The 23,230-nt window shown below is 41.8% G+C and overlaps 3 protein-coding genes across 3 annotated transcripts; 2 read left to right on the forward strand and 1 right to left on the reverse strand.

Moving 5' to 3' along the window:
- The first annotated feature begins 3,501 nt into the window (after positions 1–3,501).
- On the forward strand, positions 3,502–11,438 carry lrp10 (low density lipoprotein receptor-related protein 10). The gene is made up of 10 exons (XM_084924003.1): positions 3,502–3,565; positions 4,919–5,094; positions 5,262–5,294; positions 5,513–5,657; positions 5,996–6,189; positions 6,285–6,625; positions 6,720–7,144; positions 7,912–8,106; positions 8,676–8,805; positions 9,523–11,438. The coding sequence occupies exons 2-10, from the start codon at positions 5,046–5,048 to the stop codon at positions 10,180–10,182; spliced, it is 2,172 nt and encodes a 723-aa protein (XP_084780129.1). The 5' UTR covers positions 3,502–3,565; positions 4,919–5,045; the 3' UTR covers positions 10,183–11,438.
- Positions 11,439–11,514: 76 nt separating this feature from the next.
- Positions 11,515–19,053, forward strand: cirop (ciliated left-right organizer metallopeptidase). Its single transcript, XM_084924005.1, has 14 exons — positions 11,515–13,143; positions 13,859–13,952; positions 14,557–14,608; positions 14,690–14,839; positions 15,114–15,239; positions 15,346–15,436; positions 15,876–16,021; positions 16,095–16,278; positions 16,414–16,483; positions 16,569–16,665; positions 16,789–16,896; positions 17,021–17,149; positions 17,373–17,482; positions 17,561–19,053. Exons 1-14 carry the CDS (start codon positions 12,795–12,797, stop codon positions 17,751–17,753), a joined length of 1,899 nt encoding a protein of 632 aa, XP_084780131.1. The 5' UTR covers positions 11,515–12,794; the 3' UTR covers positions 17,754–19,053.
- A 492-nt stretch (positions 19,054–19,545) lies between these two features.
- Positions 19,546–21,468, reverse strand: LOC146391153 (uncharacterized). Its single transcript, XM_084924004.1, has 3 exons — positions 20,940–21,468; positions 20,746–20,846; positions 19,546–19,914 (listed from the first exon to the last, which is right to left on the reverse strand). The coding sequence occupies exons 1-3, from the start codon at positions 21,466–21,468 to the stop codon at positions 19,732–19,734; spliced, it is 813 nt and encodes a 270-aa protein (XP_084780130.1). The 3' UTR covers positions 19,546–19,731.
- Positions 21,469–23,230: the final 1,762 nt, after the last annotated feature.

The raw sequence follows: 23,230 nt of genomic DNA on the forward strand, positions 1-23,230 counted from the left end.
ATTTGGAAGCTGAAGATTTGGGCACCGGCTGAAGTTAACATGTGCAGAGATGTCTGTCAATGTCCCGAGCAGTGTTGGTCAAGTTACTTGAAAAAAGTAATCAGTAACCAATTACTGATTACTTCCCCAAAAAAGTAATCCCGTTACTTTACTGATTACTTATTTTCAAAAGTAATTAATTACTTAGTTACTTTTTAAAAACACGATTTACAACCTGAATAGGTGATAAAGTGATAGAGCTTTCAGCCCAATTCTACTTTTTCTGCATAATCCATCATACAAAATGTAATCAAATGGAAAAGTCTCTTTTTTTAAACTTGTTTTATCAGTTTTAATCTTTTAACTTTATGCATCAAGCAAACATTTAATTATATGCACCATTCTCTGACTTGAAGAAATTAGTTTAACATTTAAACCTATTTTCTGCACATTCCAGCACATAAAATAAAATATTTTTTGTGTTTACACTCAGTCTTTCAAATAGATGCAAGTAAAACACAGCAGAAAATAAATAAAATCAAAAACTAGCGGTCCTGTTGCTCTATTTTCACCTGTAAAGCAGGAGTGGGTAGGCGGAGGTGTGCTCTGGTGCAGGTGTGTTGATCTGCACACAGCTGTTGTGACGAACAGCACTCGCTTACATCACTGTCATGAGACATTCTCGCAAAAAAATCACGGTTTTAGTAACGCAGTAACGCAGCGTTCCTACGGGAGAGTAACGGTAATCTAATTACCGTTTATGCAATAGTAATCCCTTACTTTACTCGTTACTTGAAAAAAGTAATCAGATTACAGTATCTTGCCCATTACAGTATATGCCCATCTCTGGTCCCGAGTGAACACAAGGACAGCATGACGGTCTGGGTTTAAGGAGAAGAGTTAGGCCACGTTTCACGTTGTGTTTAAATGCGCATGCCTCACCCATTAACATTTAGCTGATTAAGATTTCCACCTAAAAGTCCCTGCAAGTTCAAAATAGGTAAAAAACAAAAAAGGCTACATATGCAATGATTTTAAGGTCTCCTTTACATTTAGACTGTTACTGAGTGTGACTGAAGGCAAGATAATCAGGCAACATTTCCTTCAGATAAGTTAGAAGAACTGGGAGCAACACTTGAGACTTTTTTTTCTCCCTCTCATAACTTGCATAGTTTCCAAACATTTTGAGGAGAGAAAAAAAACTCTTAATATTGGACCTCCTCCTTTTTTCTTTGTGCTCCTCTGTGCCAGACAAGAGGAGAAAATGCTGTGCTCCTACTCACTGAGAGTGGGCTTGTGTGCTGTGGGGTTTTAGTTTCACAGCAGTGGTTGTATGATCTCATAATTCACAATACTTAAAAAGACTGTTTAAAACAAAATTGCCAGTTTATGATTTTGTTGAGCGTGATGAATGCATGTGTCCTGTATGTTGTTCGGGGCCTCATTAAATCTCCAGCTGTGAGTGAAAGTGTGCAAAACAATGTTTCAAACTTGATGCAAGAAATTTTTAAACTAGCTCTGTGCTGTGAATGAAGTTGTCAAGCTTATGCTCTATGCATAAACTGTTATGCTTTAGACAAGATTGGAAATCACTGCAGCCGTGCAACAGCAGAGTTAAAAGTGCAAGATTTTACTTTAAAATAGAGTGAAGTGAGTCAGTTGAGTGGAGTGAAGAAAAAGAACAGGACTCTGAGGGATTAAAGACAGCGTGTTTATTTTCAGTGAAGCAAGTAACAAGACTGACAATAGAAGGAAAGTAAGTTGGTGGGTCCAGGACTCCAGTGCGAACAAGCCCACAGATGAATCCATCTCCAGAGGAAAACTCTCAATAACTGACTCAGACACAGCTGGGATTCCTGTGCAGAAATGAGATACAGGTGAGGAGAAGACAAAAACCAGAGAGTGTGAAAAGTACTGAAGAAGGAGCCAACTTCACTTCACTGTTTCCAGTTCAACTATCAGGCATCGACTGAAAGATCTCCTCAGTCTTAAATAGCAGACAGCACTTACCGACAAGTGAGTTCATTATCTCCAGGTATGCTGGAAAGGCAGGAGGAAGTAACCCGCCCTGCAAGAGAAGGTGTGTTTAACTCCCACACACACACACACACACACACACACACACACACACACACACACACACACACACACACACACACACACACACACACAAGTTAACCATGTGAGGTCTAAACCATCATTGGTGACAACCCTGACACGAGCTCCAAACCCTAACCAGACTGTTTTTTGGGGGAAAAGTAAATATTCCGATTTCTGTTTTCTTCACTTTCTGATTGCCAGATCTTGGGACAACAACTTAAATAAACAAAATGAAATGTTATGATTGCTCATGGTCACTCCTGATGATGACTTAGACGTCACAGGCCTAAAATCTAACATCTGCAGGGAGACACGTCATTCGGGTTTTCTTTGATTGGATATGATTTGGCACAAATGGACTTCATTGTGCATATTTTCATTTCTATTCACCATAAACACCACAGACTTCTACAACTCTGCCGAATGCTTTCTAAAAAAGTTTTCTGATAACTCAGCAATTGTTGGCCTCATCACTGATGGGGACTGCAGGGAGTACAGAAAACTGACCGAGGACTTTGTTGACTAGCACCAACAGAACCTCTTCCAGATCAACAATGGGAAAACCAAGGAGCTGGTGGTGGACTTCTACAGCTGCAGACATCTTCCACATACACCAGCAAACATCCAGAGAATGGACATTGAGATCATGGACTGATATAAGTATCTGGGTTTTCACCTGACTGATAAACTGGACTGGACTAACAACACAAAGGTCATCTACAGGAAAGGTCAGAGCAGGCAGTATCTGCTATGGAGAACGAGGTCTTCTGGAGTGCAGGGATGAGATCTTATCTTATCTTATCTTATCTTATCTTATCTTACTTAATTACTCAATCAATCAACTTTCTTTCTCCTTTCATTTAAATTCAGTTGTGAAACACGCTTCCACTGGACATAAGACTCGTGGACAGACTCATGTTGATACCTTTAAAAAGGAACTTAAGACCCACTTGTTCAGGCTTGCCTTTATTTAGTTTTATCTATTCATCCTATTTTAATAATTGTATTTTATTCTGTATTGTATAAATAAACTTTTCTCACTGCTCTGTTTCTTCTAGCATCACTGGTGAAGTTTGGCAGTAGAATAAAGTTCATTCAAATCAGACTCCATTTTTATGAATTAAACCTGGTATCGGATATTTGTGACAGCTGATACTGACACCTTGTGTTAACAAATGCACATTTCACCTTTTAAGACCGTGTCCAATCAGCAAATGTAGTTTGTAGATACGCGTTAATTTGCTATATTAAAAAACACTATGAGTTTGTTTTAAATTCAGTATAACCGCTTGATATTTAAAATTATATATATATATATACAGAGAAACATATTTTATGAATGAGGATTAAAGCTGTAGTAAACCTGCAGCTCCATTCAGCGGCTCCGGTTTTAGCATGACAAGCCCCGCCTTCCCTGCCCTACGTCACGAGTTGTGATATACGGAAGTAGCTTCGAACTTGTCAACAAGAAAGGCCGACCGACATGGTAAGGGCTCTGTACTTTTTTATGAATTACTTGTGTTATTTCTGCTTCTGGACTCTATATTTTAGTTGGTTTGTGTGTTTAAGCCGTTCGTGCTGTCCTCACAGAGCTTTTATGGGGGTGTCGCGTTTTGAAAAATGCCCTTTAAACGACGCGAGCAGTGAGATTTGGCGTTAGCCTTTAGCTAGGCTGGGAACTAGCTGTTAAAGCTGTAAAGGAGAGCAGCTGCTCCTTTCTCCAAACCGAAACTGTGGCGTTACCTAATCTGTGGTCGCAATCTTAACACGTATGGACATAAATATGACTTTAATCAAGCAGAACTCGATCTCGGTATAGTTTTATCTTAGTGGGATGTAGAAGAAGGGAGGAAGGTGTTAGTTTTCACGGGTTTTTTTTCTCGGAAATGGGAGCGTTTCTGGCGTCATTGTTGAGAAGATTACGGGGAGGAAATCGCTGTGTGTGTCGGGTGTTACGTCTGACTGTGTGTAAATAAAGATCAAAATAACATCTGTGTTCAAGGGGCCTTTGCTGAGTTTTCCTGCCTTGATACTTCCTCAGTAACTGATTATTTTCGTGTGTATTAATACATGCTGGTGCTTGTGTGTGTGTGTTGCATAACGCAGAGGCATTTTTCCGCTGCTGTCATTTTTGTAATTGTGGTTATCTTAAAAGTACCTTGTAACAAATGATCTAAGGTAGTTTTAAACCATTTTCAATATAAATAATGAAGTTTATAAAATGTAGCATGTGTAATATTAATATAGAATTAAAAATGTTATAATCCTTATATGAAGATAAGAAGTGATGGACGCCCAGTTTATTACTAGTTATAAACTCAGTCCAGGGATGACACTTAATTCTGCTCCACCGTCAGCTTACATATGACTATATTCTGCTATATCTACAGTATGCATTACTCACAGTATAGTTTAAGTTACTCTTAAACACATGCTCTAGTGGCTTACACCTGCACCTAACAAGGGAAAGATTGCCGGTTTGATGCCAGGAGGAGATACAAATCCCCTTTGGGGAAGGGGGTTGCATGAGGAAGTGCCTCCGGCATGAAAACACATCAAACGCCTAATGAACAATGGAGCATCTAAACGTTACTCCTTAATTTAAAAACTTACTCATTATAACTGCTGCTGACAGCTGATTGTTTCAGAGAAGCAGTTATTGTGGATTTGATTGCGGAAATGGCTATTTTACGATGACTACGATGGATAATAAACAAATTAAAATAGCCAGTGTTGGCTCAGATGTTTTTGTGTTTCTCATTTGTCGTCCAGCCAAACTTTGATAGTCGTTCACCCAGATCAAAGATGTGTCTCACTCATCTTTTCTTTTTCTCTACAGGCAAAGTCTTCTTGAACAAGACCTCCTGCCATGGCACTTTTCTAATATTTCTTTTTTACCACCCCCCCCTCTTAACTTTTTATTAAAAAACATTTTTAAACATTAAAAAAAAAGAAACGTTACCACAATGAAAATCAGTTACAGCTTCCCTGCCCTCCTGGTTTTCTGCATAACAGGTGAGTGAGTTTTTGGCTGTTTGTGTATCTCTCTTAGGTGGCTGCTTGAAATGTTTATCAACCAAAGGTCATGTTTGAACTTTTCGTGTCATACAGCATTTACAGTCTGTGTGAGTGGCGATAATAAAGCACCTGCTCTGTTCTCCTTTTGCTTATTTCCTCTGCAGCATGGAGCCGTTTTGAGCCTGCTCTCAGCTCATGTAAGGAAAACCAGTCATTGCATGTTTCATCATGTTATGAAAATGAATATGCCTCAAGCCCACAGTGATAATAAACAACACCATTCATGGTTTAGTGACATTTACATTTACATTTTCTTCACACCTGACAGGTTCAACATCAAACAACAACAACACTTAATTTATTCGCAAAACCGGGAACTGCTTTTATTAACTCTACTTTCTTGTGTTTATCACAGCCCACTGTGGGCGCTCCCTTCAGGTGGTGGACGATAAGGTGGGAGTGATCAGGAGTTCTGTTTACCACAGCTGGTCCTTCTGCTTCGGCTCAATGTCCGACGGCTGGATCATCACGGGTCCAGAAGATGAGCCGATCGTTCTCAGGTACAGATGCTCAAAGGTGGCACATAAAGGAGATGACACTTTGAAAGCTCGAAGACGTTAAATAATTGACTCCCAATTATTTTACCGCAAATTAGGTGACCTGGGATAATTATTAGCAGAGTAAATATACCAGATGTGCAATGCATTGATTGTTTTTGCTATATTAAAAGTATATAAATACTTAATATTGCCTGATCATTTTCTGTTATCGTTTATGAAGTAATGAATGACCCAGATATGGAAATAAAGACAAAAACAAAAGTTTTTGAGATGCAGTGTCTGCGATTGAGAAACTGTTCACTGATACAAACTTTCTCTTATTGCAAATCTTTCCACAGCTTCTCTCAGTTTTCTGTCCGCTGTAAGAAAGAATGGGTGTCTATAAACTCATCGGCTGGAGGTGATCCAATCATCCTGTGTGGCTCTAAGTTGCCGCAGCCAATCGAGCTCCCAGGGGGAAATATTACAGTGATGCACCACTTCCTCCCTCATATGTTCCCTGTGTCATCATTTCTGTTGAACTATGCCAGAGGTATGACGTCCTGACATGTGCCTGCTTGCAGTTCCAGCTCTTTTTCCCCCCAATTATTATCTAAATGTTCCCTTCATCTTCTTCCCTTTGTACAGATCCATATGAAGGCGATTGCCCAGAAACATCTTTTAAATGCTACGGGGGTCGCTGCCTTCCCCACTCCTGGCGCTGTAATGGGCAGGTGGAGTGTCTTGATGAAGAATCTGATGACAACGACGAACTGGGTTGTGACTGTCCTTGTGGAGGGCTTCTTCAGACCTTTTATGGGACCTTCTCCCCTCCAGCTTGTCAGGGTCAAAGTCAGTCCTGTGTTTGGACTTTGGATCCTGAGGACTCCAGGCCGCTGAGTCTGGAACTGCAAAAGCTGACGCTAGCTTTTGGGGACCGACTCACTATCTACAACAGAGAGGAAGGCAAAGGAGACATTATTAAAATCGTGAGTTTCCCAACCCAAACATTCATTACTGGCAAATGTTTTTCTCTTTTTATTTTTTTTTATTTTTTTTGAAAACCCTTCTGCATTTTCACAGATTACCAGCTCCTCCAATTCCAAATCGGTCCAAGTTGAATCCAACACCGGCGTGATGTCAGTGGTGTATAAAAGAGTTCTTGGCACAGAGAACTCCAACTTTAACGCCACGTTTCATGTTAAGGGCTACTGCCCTCCGTGGGAAGGTCGGTGCGGGGGAGCGGCAGGAGGTTGTTTTACACAGGAGCAACACTGCGATGGGAAGTGGGACTGTCCCGAGACCGGAAAGGACGAGGAGGGCTGCAGGAACTGCAGTCCGAATCACTTTCCCTGTGGAATGGCAGGACAGAGGACGACAGCGACCAGCAAACCGCAGTGCTACTCACTGACGGAGAGATGCAACTACCAGCTGAACTGCGCTGATGGCAGCGACGAGAGGGATTGCACCGTGTGTCAGCCGGGGACCTTTCATTGTGACAGCGACAGGTCAGTGTCCACACACAACATAAAAGGAGTAAGGAGGTGCACTAGGGTTTGTGTCAGAGGGCGTTCTCACCCTCTACATGCTTATTTTACTCACCGTGGAAACGGGTGCTGCTGTTTTTGTTTTGCTTTGTTTCATAACCATTCAGGTTGGTGGAGTTTCAGGCTCGGGCGTGTCTGTATGTGACATATGACCATCTTAGAGTTTAAATTGACTTTGCTGTGGTTTTTGTGGTTCTGCTGTTTTTCTGTAGAAATATCACCCATCCTGCAGCAGTGTGTGACAGGCACAGAGTTACGTATGAGGAAATAAATATGCAATGTTGACAGTAGAGATTCTGCATTCCTCCAAAAAGCATTGATACTGGTTATATTTATATACAGCTATTTATTATGGTTTTACATTATTGTGATTATTTTTAATGATGCTATTGCTATTTATTGTGTAGTCCTGCAATAGTGCAATGTTAACTAGTTGCCATTGTTTGCATGTTTTATCAAAAGCCACAGTGTCTTAAAATCGGCCAACGTCCTTTTTCTAAATGCAGCTCACTCTGTAACAAAAGCACAAAGTGTGTATGGGAAAGTTTTGAGCTTAAGCGTAGGGATCCTTTTAACTCAGCCTGTTTCACTTCTCCTTGTTTACAGCATTGTGGTTTTATTGTGAGTCTTAATTAAGGCGGCGTCTGATGTTTTCTGTGAAACTGAACCTGCCACTCATTTTCTTCCAGGCTGCTCTGGTAACAAACGGCTCTTTGTTCCCTCTGCAGGTGCGTGTATGAGAGCTGGCGCTGCGACGGCCAGGTGGACTGCAAGGACGGCACAGACGAGCTCAACTGCACGGTAATCTTGCCCCGCAAGGTCATCACCGCGGCAACGGTGGGCAGCCTGGTCTGCGGACTACTTCTGGTCATTGCCATGGGCTGTACCTGTAAACTGTACTCGCTCAGGACGAGGGAGTACAGGTAAGTCTTTGAATGGTTCTGCTGCGTTTTTGTTTGAGGTTTGCAGCCGAAGCTCTTCTGCTCTACAAAGTAGCTGCTTTAGTTTATTTTCGTTCCTTTGATGAAGCATAATGAGGCTTTCTTGCCACTTTTAAAGAAGAAAAGACTGACTCATATATTGTGCTGATAATCTCAGATGATGAGTCAGGAGATTCAGACATTGTTTTCCTAACTTCTGGCTTTAATTGCTGCCAGAACTGCCAGACAGTAACTCTCAGATGGATAGCACAGCCTCCTACGACACTGACAGTACACTCCACACAAAAACAAAAAAACAGCCTGTTCATTGTTGTTGTTGTCAGCTAAATGCTTGAGTTATGTACAACAACAGGAACCAATAACCTGCAGTGTATTAAAAGCTTACCTTTTTTTAACCTTTAATAGTACCTCTTAGAGTCAAATCTATTTCTAGACTTTATATTTGTATACTTTATGTGGATCTGCATGATGCTTCAAAACAAAAACAAAATGTGCTTTGCAAGTTTGCAATGTGTGTGACTGCATCTAAAAGAGCCTCTATTCTCTCACAGCATGTTTGCGCCAATCAACCGCCACGAGGCGGAGCTCATCCAGCAGCAGGCCCCGCCTTCTTACGGTCAGCTGATCGCACAGGGCATCATCCCCCCAGTCGAGGACTTCCCCATAGAAAACCCCAATGAGGTGAGAGAGCAGAGCGCCAGAGATTTTTAACTGCCTGCATGGACGCACCTGTCAGGATTTCACCAATCCAGGATCCTATCAGGATTTTAGATCATGCTCATTTGTTTATAGTGTGATTGACTGCAGCCTGTCCTGCACAGTTACAATATACATTTAAGGCATTTAGAGGCGTTTTTTAAAAAACCCAAGTGTTGAAACTTCAGCAGGAAAAACCGATTAACTAACTTCAATTTTAATTAATGTGTTAAAACCTACAAATCAACATCTTATTGAAGGCTTTTTGATTTAAGGGCTTTAATAAATGTAATTAAACGCAGAAAAGCCGATAGCTGTTACTACATTAAACCACACACTCTAATGTGTAGTAGTGCTCTCTGTCTTAAAGCTCATCTATAGCAGCCTTATTGATCCTCAGCTGGATGTGGGCTGAAGTTGGAGGAGTGTTAAGATGAAACTAATGTGCTGTTACTGTGCAAGTTTACTCTGAGCTTCTTTTATTAGTCCTTGGTGAGACAGCTGAGGCAGTGGAGGCGGAGGGATAAAGTGGCTGGCTCTGCCTGATGGGATTAGCTGAAGCCGCCTACACTAAGCTCAAACTTTGATTAGTGTCGCGTAAATAAATTCAGCAGGTTTGATGATTTTTAATAAGGATTTTAGGATGTTGAACATGAGCTGCTGAAGGTAGTTGAGACAATCTGCTCTGTGTGTCTTTGTCAGACCTCGACTCTTTCTCTGAGAGGAATCCTGCAGCTGCTTCGCCAGGATGCCGCCAGCTCCCCACACCGCAGACGTAGGCCCCGATTTATCCGCCGGGCTGTTCGCCGCATGAGAAGGTGGGGTCTGATCCCCAGATCAACATCCAGGCAGACTCAGTCGTCAAGCTCCAACCAGCAGCAGGCGCAGCAACAGCAGCAGTCAGACAGCGCTACATCAGGCCAAGAAGCAGCTCGCTCCACGCCCGCGAGCTCCCCATCAGCCGTGGAGGCGGTCAACCAGCCGGTGGCCCAGAAACTCGGCTTGTTGGCACAGCCAGCGCAGCACCAGCTGGAAGCTCCGCCTCCTTTACTGCCACTGCCTTCAGCTCCTCCTGTCGCCTTCCCCCCTCCCCCTCCCTACGCACCCCCAGCTCCACCTGTGGACGCCCCCCACACTCCCCCTGTTGCCGTGCCTCCCAGTAGCCCATCTCTGGCCTCCATCTTCCACACGATAGGCTTGAGCATCTCCCGCTTCAGAGCCTCGCCCTCTTCCACCAACTACGTGCCCCTCTCTGCCTCGCCTTCCTTCTCCTCCTCCTCCTCTTCCTCGGACGACGATGTGCTGCTCATCCCCCTCTCGGAGGACAACACTTCAGAAGACGACGTGCCCATGCTCACCTGAACGACTTCCTCACCCACCCCTTCCCACCCCCTCCCTCTTACTTTACCTCCCACCAGTCTTTCCACATTCGTTTGAACTGAAACACAGGAGCGGCCGGCGGTGGGACTCTTCCTCTCTGTGCCAGTCTGGTGCCTTTTTTTTTTTTTTTTAAATCGCTTTGCGTTGCTGACATATATGAATAGAGTATTTTTAAAGAAAGAAAAAAAGACTTCCTTAAGAAAATGCAGACGAACGGCACGGCCGATGAAGAAGCGCAGATGAGTATTATGCGTGAGCACTTACTGAACGCTGGGCTGCACGTAGAAGGTGAACTTTTATTTTTTTGCACAGAAAAATCTTCCCTATCCAGATACTGAGGCAGGCTACTGTCAGGTTGAATGATTATAGCTCTTATAATGGAAATTGTTGTGTTTGTGTGACTGCGACTGTGTGAATGCAACTGCGTTTTAGTCTCGCGTAGACAGCGGAGTGTGATTGCACATGAGGAGTGTCTTCACTTGAACCCAGTCTCATGATATATCACGAAACAAATTCCCCCCTTTTTAAGTGCCTTTAAGGAGCCTCCTGCAGAGACCTCAAGGATGTTGAGAATTCCTGAACACACACTGCATGCAGAAACACACACGCACACAATGAGGGTCACTTTTTCCTCACGTCGTCATGGTGACTTCACTCCAAAACGGATTTAAAAAAACTGCATGTGTACTCTTCAAGCTGGCAATAACTTTTTGGATACACTCGTTCTAGTGCACATCGATTCCAACATTACTGCGTGTTTAAATACTTCTTCCCCCGGTGAATGAATGTAACCTTCAAAAAAACAAAAAGCAAACGTATCAAAAGACAATCTCTTTGGTGCCTGATTTTATGATGTGTGTAGGTGTGCACAGGAAGATGAGGCACCCTAGTGATAAAAAGGGTCGAGGGGGGGCCTCCAAATTCACAAAAGAACCTCACATCTGACGAGACTCAACAGCATTCGGTCACATTTCGACTCAGCAGACTTGTGGTGTGCCATTTGTAATATTAATATTAATATTATTATTATTACGAGTTTTGTGGTCTTTTTTTTTTTTTTTTCTTTTAGCAGGTTTTGTCTCTGTTTCCTTAAATTGTTCCTGTTTTGCTTTGTTGAATGTATTTTTTGGGGAGGGACAGTTTTAAATTTACAGATAAATGGGGGGGGGGTTATTTGGGTCAACTTCACTGTATATAAGTAAAAAAATATGGCTGAGATTAAACGATTTGCACTTTTAGTTTTATATTTTTTTGTCTTTTTTGTGTTTTCTTTTTGGGGATATCCGCTGTGGGGGTGCCACCTGACACCTCAGTGAGACATGTCAGAGATGTTTCTTTGTGCTCTGTATTCAAAGGATCTGTGGTAATTCACACAGACTCCCCACAGAGAGAAGGAGAGAGCTGTTCTTGGTGGGTGCAGAAGTTGTGCTCATTGCTCTGGTTTGGAGGATAAAAGGAAAATGCTTTTACTTTAGAGCTCTGAAACTCCACAGATGGACTGAGGTCGCAGCCGTCTACCAGGTAATAATACTGACTCCATTTAATTATTGAAGCGGTTTTCTACACAGCACCCCACGTGCAAGTTTCAACGCGATAACCTCTGTTGTGGCCTGATGGATGACTCAATCTCCTTTACATCTAAAGAAAGCAAGATCTAAACGCTCTGCATTACATTCCTGTTTAACAGACCTCACACTCTACAAAACCCTGCACCACACAGTCTAGTTACACACCTGTTTGAGGAAAAACCTTACTTACTTCAGATTATTCATGATGAGGTTTCCCAACCTTTCTGTGAGCCCTGTCAGATTGACTCATGCACTCTTTCTTCATCACTGCCTTTCATGTTTAAACTTGAACCAGCATCAAACAGGATCTGGACTGCTTCCTGTTTACTGCTTAGTGTTTGTGCTTAGCAAACTCAACTGCTTATCCATAGCTGTTCATTATGATTTCCATTCACTACTTTCTTCTTTAACAGCTTTTCACTTCATTTAGTAACCACTTTCTGTTCAGTATGTTTATTAAACAGTTGCAGCTATTAGCCAGCTTTTAGTGAGCTGAAACCTCAAAACCTTGATTTGTTTGTTTTAACTATTTCTACTGATGAAGTATTTATTTTAGTTAATCGTGCCAGCCCAAACTTGTTCTCTAGAGACTCTGAAAGTTTTAAACTGTAATTTACTATTATTTAAATAGTTTGAGTGAATCTATCCATGTAGCTGCTTCTGTGGACCTCTGATTGGTCATTACTGACCTAAGAAAGCTCAAAGCTGCAGACAGAAGAACTCGGTGTTTACAGTTACTTTATTATTTTAACTGTTCTGTTTGCAACATGGCAGCAAGATTTGCTATGATGTATGGTTTGGAGACAGAGGAGGAGCTGGAGTTAATGATGTTACAGTTAACCCCAAATTGTCAGAATAATACTATTGATCCTTTTTTATAATCAGTACAAATACATGACACAATGACAGAAATAAATAAAATCAAATAAATTCACGGCCATATTTTGGGAGCCTCAGCGGCCATCTGAAACATTACATCATCTCCTCTTCCTCACTGTTACCCTGAAATAGGTTTCCACCATAATTATGGCTTCCCCTCCATCCTCGAACCTCTGGGTGGGGATGGTGCTGGTTGTAATGGTGGTCGTGGTGGAGCTCCCAGGAGCCCTGCAGAGGTGCGTCTTTGATGAGCTTCAGGTTCAGGTCAGAGTGGTCAGAGCTACAGACAGCCCACCCAAGGAGCTCAGGCTCAGAAGGTCAGAGGAGCAGAGGAGCATCCTGGGAAAATCTGGCTCACCTACTCCTACCTCACCACAGCCAATGAGGATCCGGACCTGGATTCCGAGAGAGAGCGACAGCCTATCAGAGGCTGAGAAAGGAAGGCTGGAGGCAGCGGTGGAAGAAGCTGTGAGAGTGGTGTCTTCTTTACTGTCAGGTGACTGTTGAACAGAAACAGCTGGTGTGCTGTAGATCAGCGGTCCCCAACCCCCGGGCCTCGGACCGGTACCGTGAGTCGTTTGGTACCGGGCCGCGAGAGTTGAGGCTCAGGTGTGAAATGTATGGTTTTCAGGGTTTTTATCAGTTTTCAGCGTTATTTTGTTATCGTTTTTATCGTTTAATCGGTTTTCCTGGGTCTTTTCACGTGTGTTATGAATAAATTTTATTTTTTTCGGTACCGGTACTAGTTTTATTTTGTTGTTTTTATCCGCGACACCTTAAAGGCCGGTCCATGAAAATATTGTCGGGCATAAACCGGTTCGTGGCGCAAAAAAGGTTGGAGACCGCTGCTGTAGATTATTACACTCCACAAATCTGACAACAAAGAAATTTCATTGCAATCAACATTGTCTTGTGCGATAACTGAATATTTGTGTTTGTGTTTTTTAAATAAGTAACACTGAGTTTATATTCATTTATTTATTACTCTTGCCTCTTTCTAAACTGTACTGACATTTTTATGTCTTTATGTGAGCTTGTGCAGCGTAATTTCATTCTGCATTGTGTCTTTGAGGTAGTGCTCAGTGACAATATAGTAAATCTCGGATCTGAACACACACACACACGCACACACACACACACACACACACACACACACACACACACACACACACACACACACACACTCTCATAATCTGCTGACATTTTAACAGTGAACAGAGTGCCGGGCCCTTTACTGCTCAGCAGAGACATCAACAAATACTGCAAGTTTCTCTGGAGGGATTCAAATACTATCAACTACAACAGGTAAGTGCACACGAGTGTAGCTCCAGTCCCTCAAACAAACATCTCTGGCAAGATTTGAGTCGTTAAAATGATTTTTTCCCCTATATTCTTATTTTACATACAACACAAAAATCCAACCAGCCAATCATATGACATGCAGTTAGACATGTACACATGGGTAAAAGGCACTCTTGAAATTTAACTGAGTATCAGAACGAGGAGGAAAGGTGATTTAAGTGACTTTGAAGGTGGCATGGTTGTTGGTGTCAGGCAGCTTATCTAAATATTTCTATATTTTTCCCACAAACCACAAAACCAGAGTTTACAGATAATTATCCAGAAAAGAGAAAATATCCAGACGACTTTTTAATAAAAGCTGAGTATCATTTGAGTATTGTTGCTAACCTTCTGTTGGCTGCTTCCAGCAGGATAACGCACCATGTTTCAAAGTTAATGAATGCTCTCACTCTTTAAAAGGAAATGTACACATTAGTGCAAGTAACTATGTATTTAAAGTCACCAACAGGTTTGTATTTGCTCACTCGTACTATCCCGTATCTCTGAGCTCTATCAGCTGTTAACTTATTCAAATAAATGGAAATAAGCAGACTTTTTATTCTCCCAGGTGTGGTAGAGCCAACAAAAACTACGGAAATGAAACTTGCCTGGATGCGACCGTGAGTATCAAATGTTTTTGCTGCCACACACAGCATGTACTAGACTGCTGCTTCTGAATAATACAGTACCAACATCAGTAGATCCCAGACGACCACCTGGCTGGATGTGATATTTACCCCGAGGCCGATTCACACAAAAGGACTGTTCTCAGACCTGAAGGTGCTGGAGTCCCTGATACCGACTTCCTGCTTTACCTCCATGTACAGGACACAGACAAGTGCAGAGCAGAGGTGCAAACCTACAGATAACAGAAAAATCTTTGATATAAAACCATTGAAAGTTAGTTTTACTTCATTTTTTTCCACTCAAATCCCAGCAGTCCTAAAACATTTTGACATTTCTTCATTAAGTTTCTATTCATGATTGAAAACAGCAGTAAATTGTTGCTCTATTTGATCATATATTTCTCCACTTTCTTATAAGAATTTTTTTTTTAAAGCGTCTAAATTAAACTTCGCCCACATGGCTTTCACGTCCTCCTCAGTGTATCTTCTTGTTCCTCAGCCCAGTGTGTTGGCCTACGCTGTTCACTGCCAGACGGACAGTCACGGGCGACCTGTAGCTGGGGTGGTGGTCATCTGCAGGGACCGGCTGACAGGAGCCACATACAGCCACCAGACTACAGTACAGGTACGATTACTTTTATGGATACATGATGTGAAAAGTGAGGTTTCTGTGGCTGTTTTAACAGAGAAGGATGGATCATGATGACAGATTATATTCTTCTGTTCTCCAGACTGTCATTCATGAATTGTTCCATGCACTTGGATTTTCTAAGGATCTCTTCAGCACCTGGAGAGACTGTTACTCCTCCTCCTCTTCCCAAGGTTTTTAAACACATCATTTACACCACTTTATCCTTTTTTTAACTGTAATTTAACCACACATGGTGAGTGTGTAATAATTGTGTAAAAATTCATTTTTCTTAATGTGTGTGAGTGAGGTTATTATAATAAAATCTAACCACGATTGATATTATATAAGCATTCATCCTTACTTAACCACACATGCGCTGGTGTCTTCAAAAGTGTGTTTACTTTACTTTGAAACTGTGCAAAGTGTGGACGAAGAACAAAAATTGGGAATTAAAAATGCAAATATTAAGTGGTGACGCACAAAGAAGAACACTCAAATCTGATTAAAATGAAGAAAAAAACTATTTCATTAAAATAAGTTAGAGTGTATTGAGTCTGACCTTCATTAAAGATCACATGCTTTGGTCAGAAGGTGGTTCTTTATCAGCGATTTCTTTGCTGGATCCTGCAGTGGGTGCTGATTGTTCTCCTCGAGGCAAAGCGAGTCACTCTGACGGATCCGGCCACATGAGGATTTACACCCCGTCCGTCATTTCAGCCCTGCAGAAGCACCTGGTGTCCAGCGATCCGGAGCTGGGAGGGCCACTGGAGAACCTGGTACTGCACAGCTTCAAGTGCAGAAAACTTTAACAAACTAAAAAGGAAACCTAACGGTGCTTTCACCCCTCAGGACGCAGCTCCAGGCAGGGTGTCCTCACACTGGGAGTCCCGGATCCTGCAGGGCTCCATTATGTCGGCAGTGCTCGGGGATCCTAGCACAGTTCGGATCGACCCAGTGACCTTAGCTGCATTACAGGACACGGGGTGGTACACCGTCGACCTGAGCCGGGCTCAGAGTCTGGTCTGGGGAGACGGTAAGGAAACTGAAATATGAAGAAAATGCACTGAAAACTGCATCATCATAACAGGAGACTTAACAAAAGCTGAACATAGACACTCTGTGATCATACTTTTAAAATAATAAACATTTTTTTATGACTTATTAATAGGTGAAGGAGCCATGTTTGGCTCCCTGTCAACCTGCCAAGATAACTCCTCATCCTTCTTCTGCACTGGAAGGTAAATTAAAGTAATAGTGTTAACATATATTTTCATACAGAAATTCTGTCACTTTGTCTTAAATGTTTGTGTTATTTGTACTCAGTGGACGTGGATGTCATTTTCTTCATCTCCACAAGGGGGAGTGCCAGACTGACCAATACCTGGAGGGCTGTCGAGTGTATAAACCCCTGCAGAATGGAGTAAGCTCAGCATCTTCGTGCATTCACACTAAACACTGAAGATGAGAGGACATTATTATTATTATTATTATTATTATTGTTATGTATTTATCTTTAGTACACGTTTTGAATCTCGCACTTCAGAGTGAATGCTGGAAAAAAGAAAGCAGCAGGTGGACAGCTGAAGATGAACTGAGCGGGGAGAGTTTTGGCTTTGACAGCAGATGCTTTCTCTCCAGCCTCAGCACACAGGTGTGTGTGTGTGTGTGTGTGTGTGTGTGTGTGTGTGTGTGTGTGTGTGTGTGTGTGTGGTCCTCCCCTGTACTCTCTTCACCCTTTCTTTTGAATCCTTTGTAACTTCTCGTCTGTCTTTCAGAACCAGAGTCAGGTCAGCAGCTCTGTGGAGGGCCGGTGTTATAGGCACAGGTGTACCGGACCAAACAGGTATCAGATCCAGGTGTTTGGCTCTGAGTGGGTGGACTGTCCAGCAGGGGGCAACATTCAGGTATAATAACATAAAGGCTTATTACAGTGTTATGTGTTTTTGGATGAGCATTAATTCAGAGAGTTAAAACTTGCAGTTTTTGTGCATTTAAACTGTTTCATTCATACAGATGTTTCTATTATTACCACATTTATATGATTAAGAGCATCTTGGTATAAAAACATCCTAATGGATAATACAGTCAACATCTCATATGTATAAAAATGATTTATTTTTGCATCAGATTAAAGGATACAATGGTGCAGTTTTCTGCCCTGACAGGAGGTTATGTCTGTACCCTGATGTGACTCCTCCCTTAGATGATGTCAGGACACTTCCTGCATGCATCAGATGGTGAGTACAACTTCAAACATGCCCCGGCGTCTGTTAAAGCAACATATACTTCATTTTAATTTCTCTTTGTCTGTGTAGTGAGATTTCTACCTCAGCCCATGATGGGACCTGGTCTCCCCTCAGACCACCCACAGACCCACCTGTATCCACAGCGCTGTGCTTCACTGCTGCAGCGTGTCTGCTGGCTGCACTGATGGTGTCCTGCTGGAAATGTCGCTCATGTATGTTCAGAACACGCATGGTGGCCCCTGACCAGCAGGGTCATCTGTAGAAAGCCTGTTCTTAGGAATGGGCAAAGACTAAATTTTTAATTTTAAAGTAAATTAAAAAACTGCTTTTACTTTTATTTCCTGGGGTGTTTTTATGTTCTACCTTTGATTGTCTCGCTGTGGAGTTCTCTATCAGCAGGGGAAAACCCAAGCCACAGAGATGGAGAAGCTGGATTTATACTTCCATAAATCAGTTTTCATTTTTGTCAAATGTGATTTTGACGACTAAATGTTAGTTTCGTCCATCAAAATCATTTCCCTGTCATGGATATTTCTCTAACCTACACTTGTTTATGGCATTAAATACAATGTAAATTCAAAGAGGATGAGGGTAAACAGTAAAATAATCAAATATATGGTAACAAATTGTCAATTTTTAACTGTATTTTGATTTTTTTGCACTGATTAAACCTCCAAACTATCCCCATCTTTACTTTTGAACATTTAGGTTCAGTAATTTAGAGATAGTCTTACTGCTGATCCAGCAGAATCGAACGAGCAATTTCCTTTAAAACACTTCCTCTAGAACAGTTTTGTCATCTCACAGGAGTGACACAGATGAAAAATGACCTGTGATTGTTATTGTAAGTGAGCATATTATTTCCACAAGATGCAAATGTAGATATGAATGTCATGACATTCCTTGGAAAAACGCGTGCCCAGACTTGCCGAGACTTACAGGACACAAAGTCAGCCTGTTTTCCCACCTCGAGGTTCTTTGTTGTCATTCATCACGAAGGGACGTGACAGAACAAACACCTGCTGGCAAACTGACAGATACTTTGAAACCAGTTTGGCAGAAAGCTGCTGCTTCCTAGTGCTGTGACCCAACACGAACATGATTGAATTAAACTTGTGCTTTTTAAATCTCAGCCTGTAGAATATAGTTTGGGTCACACCAACAGAAGCTGAGAGCAAAAGTTATGGTGGTTCAAGACTTTTGCACAGTGATGCACATGCCTGAAGTTGTTAAAGACAAACAATTAAAGAAAAAAATTGATTTAGCATAATATGTATCAAACAAGTAAAGGAAAATAAATAATGCTTAAACATTTGAATGAACCAAAGACAATTTCTGAAGTAGCCCTTTATCCCAATCTTTATATTTACCAGAAGGTGGACGCAGTGATTTCCCAGCTTAATGTTGTGTCACAGAATTGAAAGCATTGATGTCCTCTTTCACAGGCTAATCAGAAACTGTCAAACACATGTCCGTACTGTCTTCATACATGTATTTATGCTTTCAGGCACACAGGGATATTGAAAACGAGACACAAGCAGGTTGTATTGAACAGAGGTCTAGTTTAACAACTAATATTCTTTATTAGTAAAAATTAGTTTTTGCTAAATTACCACAAATGTTTATTCTAACTTCTTCTCTCACTGCTTTAAAAAATAGCAAAATAAAAAGTTGTATTGTTGTTATAATTAATAAATATCATCTCTTTATTTGTGGCTAGATCAGAGAGGAGAGCAGCGTCAGAGTGAGGTCATCAGAGAGAAAATATAAAAAAGTCACAGTGGACTGGAAACGCAGCTGGTTCCAGTCTTAGGTTTTGACCTATCTAATCAGTTTTCAAGCCTTTTTCAAATACTGTCAGCGGCTAATCAGAGTCTGTCTATCTTATCCCATTTAAATGAGAAAATCAGCATCCAAAAGATATTTTTAAATAATAGAAAAGTACAAAACGTGTTTCATTTCTTGAAATCACAAAATCAAACCATTAAATGTTGAAGCCCACACAGCCTGCTTTAAAGGGTTGTCCTCGAGCTACACCAGTGAACAAGCATTAGAAGGTGAAGCACGGTCTGCAGTGAGCCTCAGGCAAGCAAAACAGAGCTCCACCCTGCAGCGAGGACAGGAAATGTTTTTACTCTTAGTGCCATCATGCACCACCAGTAAGCCCCTTTTTGAATGGGCTTAGACTGAGGCACAGCCAGGATCCCACATTCCTCACATCCCTGACGCCGATGTTGTGTTCACGATTTCCCACGGCTTGCTGATACATCGCTGACCTCCAGGTAATTCATGACAGTGCTGCTGAGCATCTTTTTTTCAAAGTATTTGATTTCTTCAGGAGTCAGAAGAGCCATTTTACAGACCTCTTCATGTGACCACTCAGCATTGCAGTCAGGCTGGCCGCACACAAATCGGCTCTCACCCTGAGGGATCAAAAAGAAATCAGTTAATTGCATCTAAGCATGCTGACATGGTCAAAACAAGCTGCCGAGGTTCAAACTGAACATCGGAATGAGAAAGAAATTTAATTTAATTGATTTTGAAAGTGGCATGGGTTTTGGTGCCAAACGGACTGATCTACTGCTGACCAACTCTAGAGTTTACAGAGAATAAAAAAATGGAAAATATCCAGTGAGCATCAGTTCTCTGGGTGAAAATGTCTTGGTGATGTCAGAGGTTAGAGGGGAATGGCCAAACTTTGTTATGTTGATAGGAAGGCAACAACCCTTGTTACAACCAAGTTATGCAGAAGAGCATCTCTGAATGCACCACACACTGAACCCTGAAGCACATGGGCAGCAGAAGACCACACCTGCCAGCTATGAATGGGAAACTGAGGCCACAATCCACATGGGATATTTTCTTGCCCATTTTGCAACCAGCCACCAGATCTCAATTCAATAAAGTACTTTGGGATGTGGTGGAATGGAAGATTCCCATCACAGGATCTGCAGCAACTGTGTGATGCTGTTGAGTCAATATAGACCAAAACATCCAAGGAATGTTTCCACCTGTCGAATTATATTCTTTTAAACTTTTCCTTCAAAACCTCTGAAGGCAAAAGCAAGTCTAACAAGGTGTACTTAACAAATTGGCCAATGAGTTTATAATAGATTTAGAAATAGATTTTAAATTATGTAAAATAAATTTCATAATTTATGTGGAAATTTGGGAAGATAAATGTGCAAGAAGGACAAATAGAGACAATGGAGAACTAATACTTCAGAATCTGATTAATAATAAACATGTGGTACCTGGTCCAGCAACTGGTGACACCAGCTGGTGAGAGACATGGGGGTGACAGAATGACCGCAGGACATCCGGGCTCTCAGAGATTTATAATCTCTGCCCTCAACTATGAGACAAAAAGGAAGACTTAACTTATAAAAATCTTTTAAGCCCATGCTGTCAAATCTGAAAGTATTTATCTGGTTCTTTGACTACTTACAGTCCATATCATCGTCTCCTTCAACAAATGTAAGGGTGGTGTCGTTTGGGTCGTAACATTTCTCCTCTCCAGTCACCAAACTGACGTCCAGACCTCCAGAAACGTCTTTTTTGCCCTTATCTCTCATCCTCCGCCGTGCATTTTCCAGATGGTTCTGCAGTTCGTGGTAAAGGTCCAGGTCAGTTTCCAAGTATCTGCGCCTTGAGGGATCAAAATCATCCCAAAGCCCGGTGCTTCCATCTATACTAGCAGGGCGGTTTTTCAGTCGGACGGACTGTTTTCTCTTCTGAGGATTTAAAGTTAAGCTCCTTTTAACTCTCGCTTGGTTGCTCTGGGGTCCTGTGTAGTCTGCGGTCGTTCTTTTCTTTGTCTCGCTGTTGCCCATCTTTGCCACGTTTATCTCCACAGGTGAGCGGCAACGGACACACACGCGGTTACTGGTTTCATTTACTGAAATCACGTGATTTTCAGTTACGGGGCTGTAACTCTCCGGTTGCACAAGACTGTGTGCCAAAGTGAGGCGCGACATTCCAGGTAACAGGAGGAGGACCTCTGTGGGCGGAGAATACACCTGGAGCACAGGTAGGTCCGTCTGTGAAGGTGAATGTCAGAGGGAAGTCCACACTGATGAAGAGCGTCACTGTAAACTGAAGAACAGAATCTGTGAAGAGTCAAAGATGTGCAACTTTCGCCTTTCTGAGAAATTCCTTTGGTGTTAACACATTTTCAATAATAAAAATATAATAAAGTACAGTATATCGATCGGCCCTGCAGTCAGACGAATCACTCATCAATCTCTGTGCTGATGCTGTTTCCACTCAAACTGACTGACTTTTCTCTGTGTTTACCGTTATAAGCTTTGCTCTCTGCTTCTCCTCAGCTGGTGACATCCGGGTGGTGTTGAGGGCGGATGTTGCTGTTATGGGATCAAACACGTCCATCATCCACACAGTGCTACTCCTGCTGCTGAGGAGATGATGAAGACGAGACCACGAAGAACAAGAAGATGAAAACTGGACTCTGCATCACGGTTATTTAGGCTTATTAATCTTTACTGTGACACTCTGACATGTGTCATAATAATGATATATAACAATACATAATAATAATGTGTCAGAGTGACCTATTTGTAAAAAATATATCCGGAAGTCTTAACTGCTGACCTTTTTTATTTAGCACACTATAAAAATATATAGTGCATATAATAATTCGACATATTATTATTTTTTTGACAGGGTGAAATGATGAATATAAACATTATACACTGAATAAGATGCATCTCATTAGACTGAAGCTCTGTTTGTTTTTATGAACTACATTTACATGTCTGCATTTTGTTTGAGGACATAATGCAGGTGTAGTGAGCTTGCTTTTGTAGATCTTCTTTTCCTGCATGGTGTCGCAGCATGAAGATTCACCCCTCCCCTAGTTGTCTAATCAGAGGATTTAAGTGTTTGGGACTCATTTCTGTCGTAGATGGCGACGATAACATTTGCGTTGCAGATCGGATTAATTTCCCCAGAAAATTATTTGGCTGTGAAACTTTTAGTAGACACGTTTGGTGAGGTTCCCTCTTAAGCATTGTGAGTGTAAACGCCGGGATACAACTATAAAGCACCATTTAGGTTGCAGTGCGACGTCACGGGTGAGTAACTGGTGGCACCCCTTGGGCACTCCTCCCTGTGGGTTGCCTCCCCACGTGGCCTGTCTTTAGCCAAATTGATTAAGTATTTTTTTGAGGTGCTATTTTTAACCAGAACAACCTAGTGGCAGTGAATCTTGTCCTTTTAAGCAATTTCTGGTTATAAAGTGTTTTAATAAATAAATATAAATTATTCTATCTGACACATGTTGTTTGACATGCATGCAGGAGGCAGTACTGATGCTGTGTAATCAAGTAGGACTTCCTTGTGTTAAAAACACACCACTTATTTAGATCATGCCTGTTACTGATAATTTCTGGGAGAACATCAAGGTGCTCCTAGGCCAGCCAAGAGATATAATCTCTCCAGCGTGTCCTGGGTCTATCCCAGGGCCTCCCCCCAGTGGGACATGCCCAGAACACCTTAACTGGCTCCTTTTAATGTGGAGGAGTAGCTGCTCCGAGCCCCTCTCAGATGGCCTAACTCAATTCAATTCAATTCAGTTTTATTTATATAGCGCCAAATCACAACAACAGTCGCCTCAAAGCTCTTTACAGAAAAACCCAACGATCACATGACCCCCTATGAGGAAGCACTTTGATGACAGTGGGATGGAAAACTCCCTTTTAACAGGAAAAAAACTCCATC

Source organism: Perissodus microlepis, chromosome 3 (genome assembly GCF_051167445.1).
Source record: "Perissodus microlepis isolate ML-2025 ecotype Zambia chromosome 3, ASM5116744v1, whole genome shotgun sequence".
NCBI classification, from domain to species: Eukaryota; Metazoa; Chordata; class Actinopteri; order Cichliformes; family Cichlidae; genus Perissodus; species Perissodus microlepis.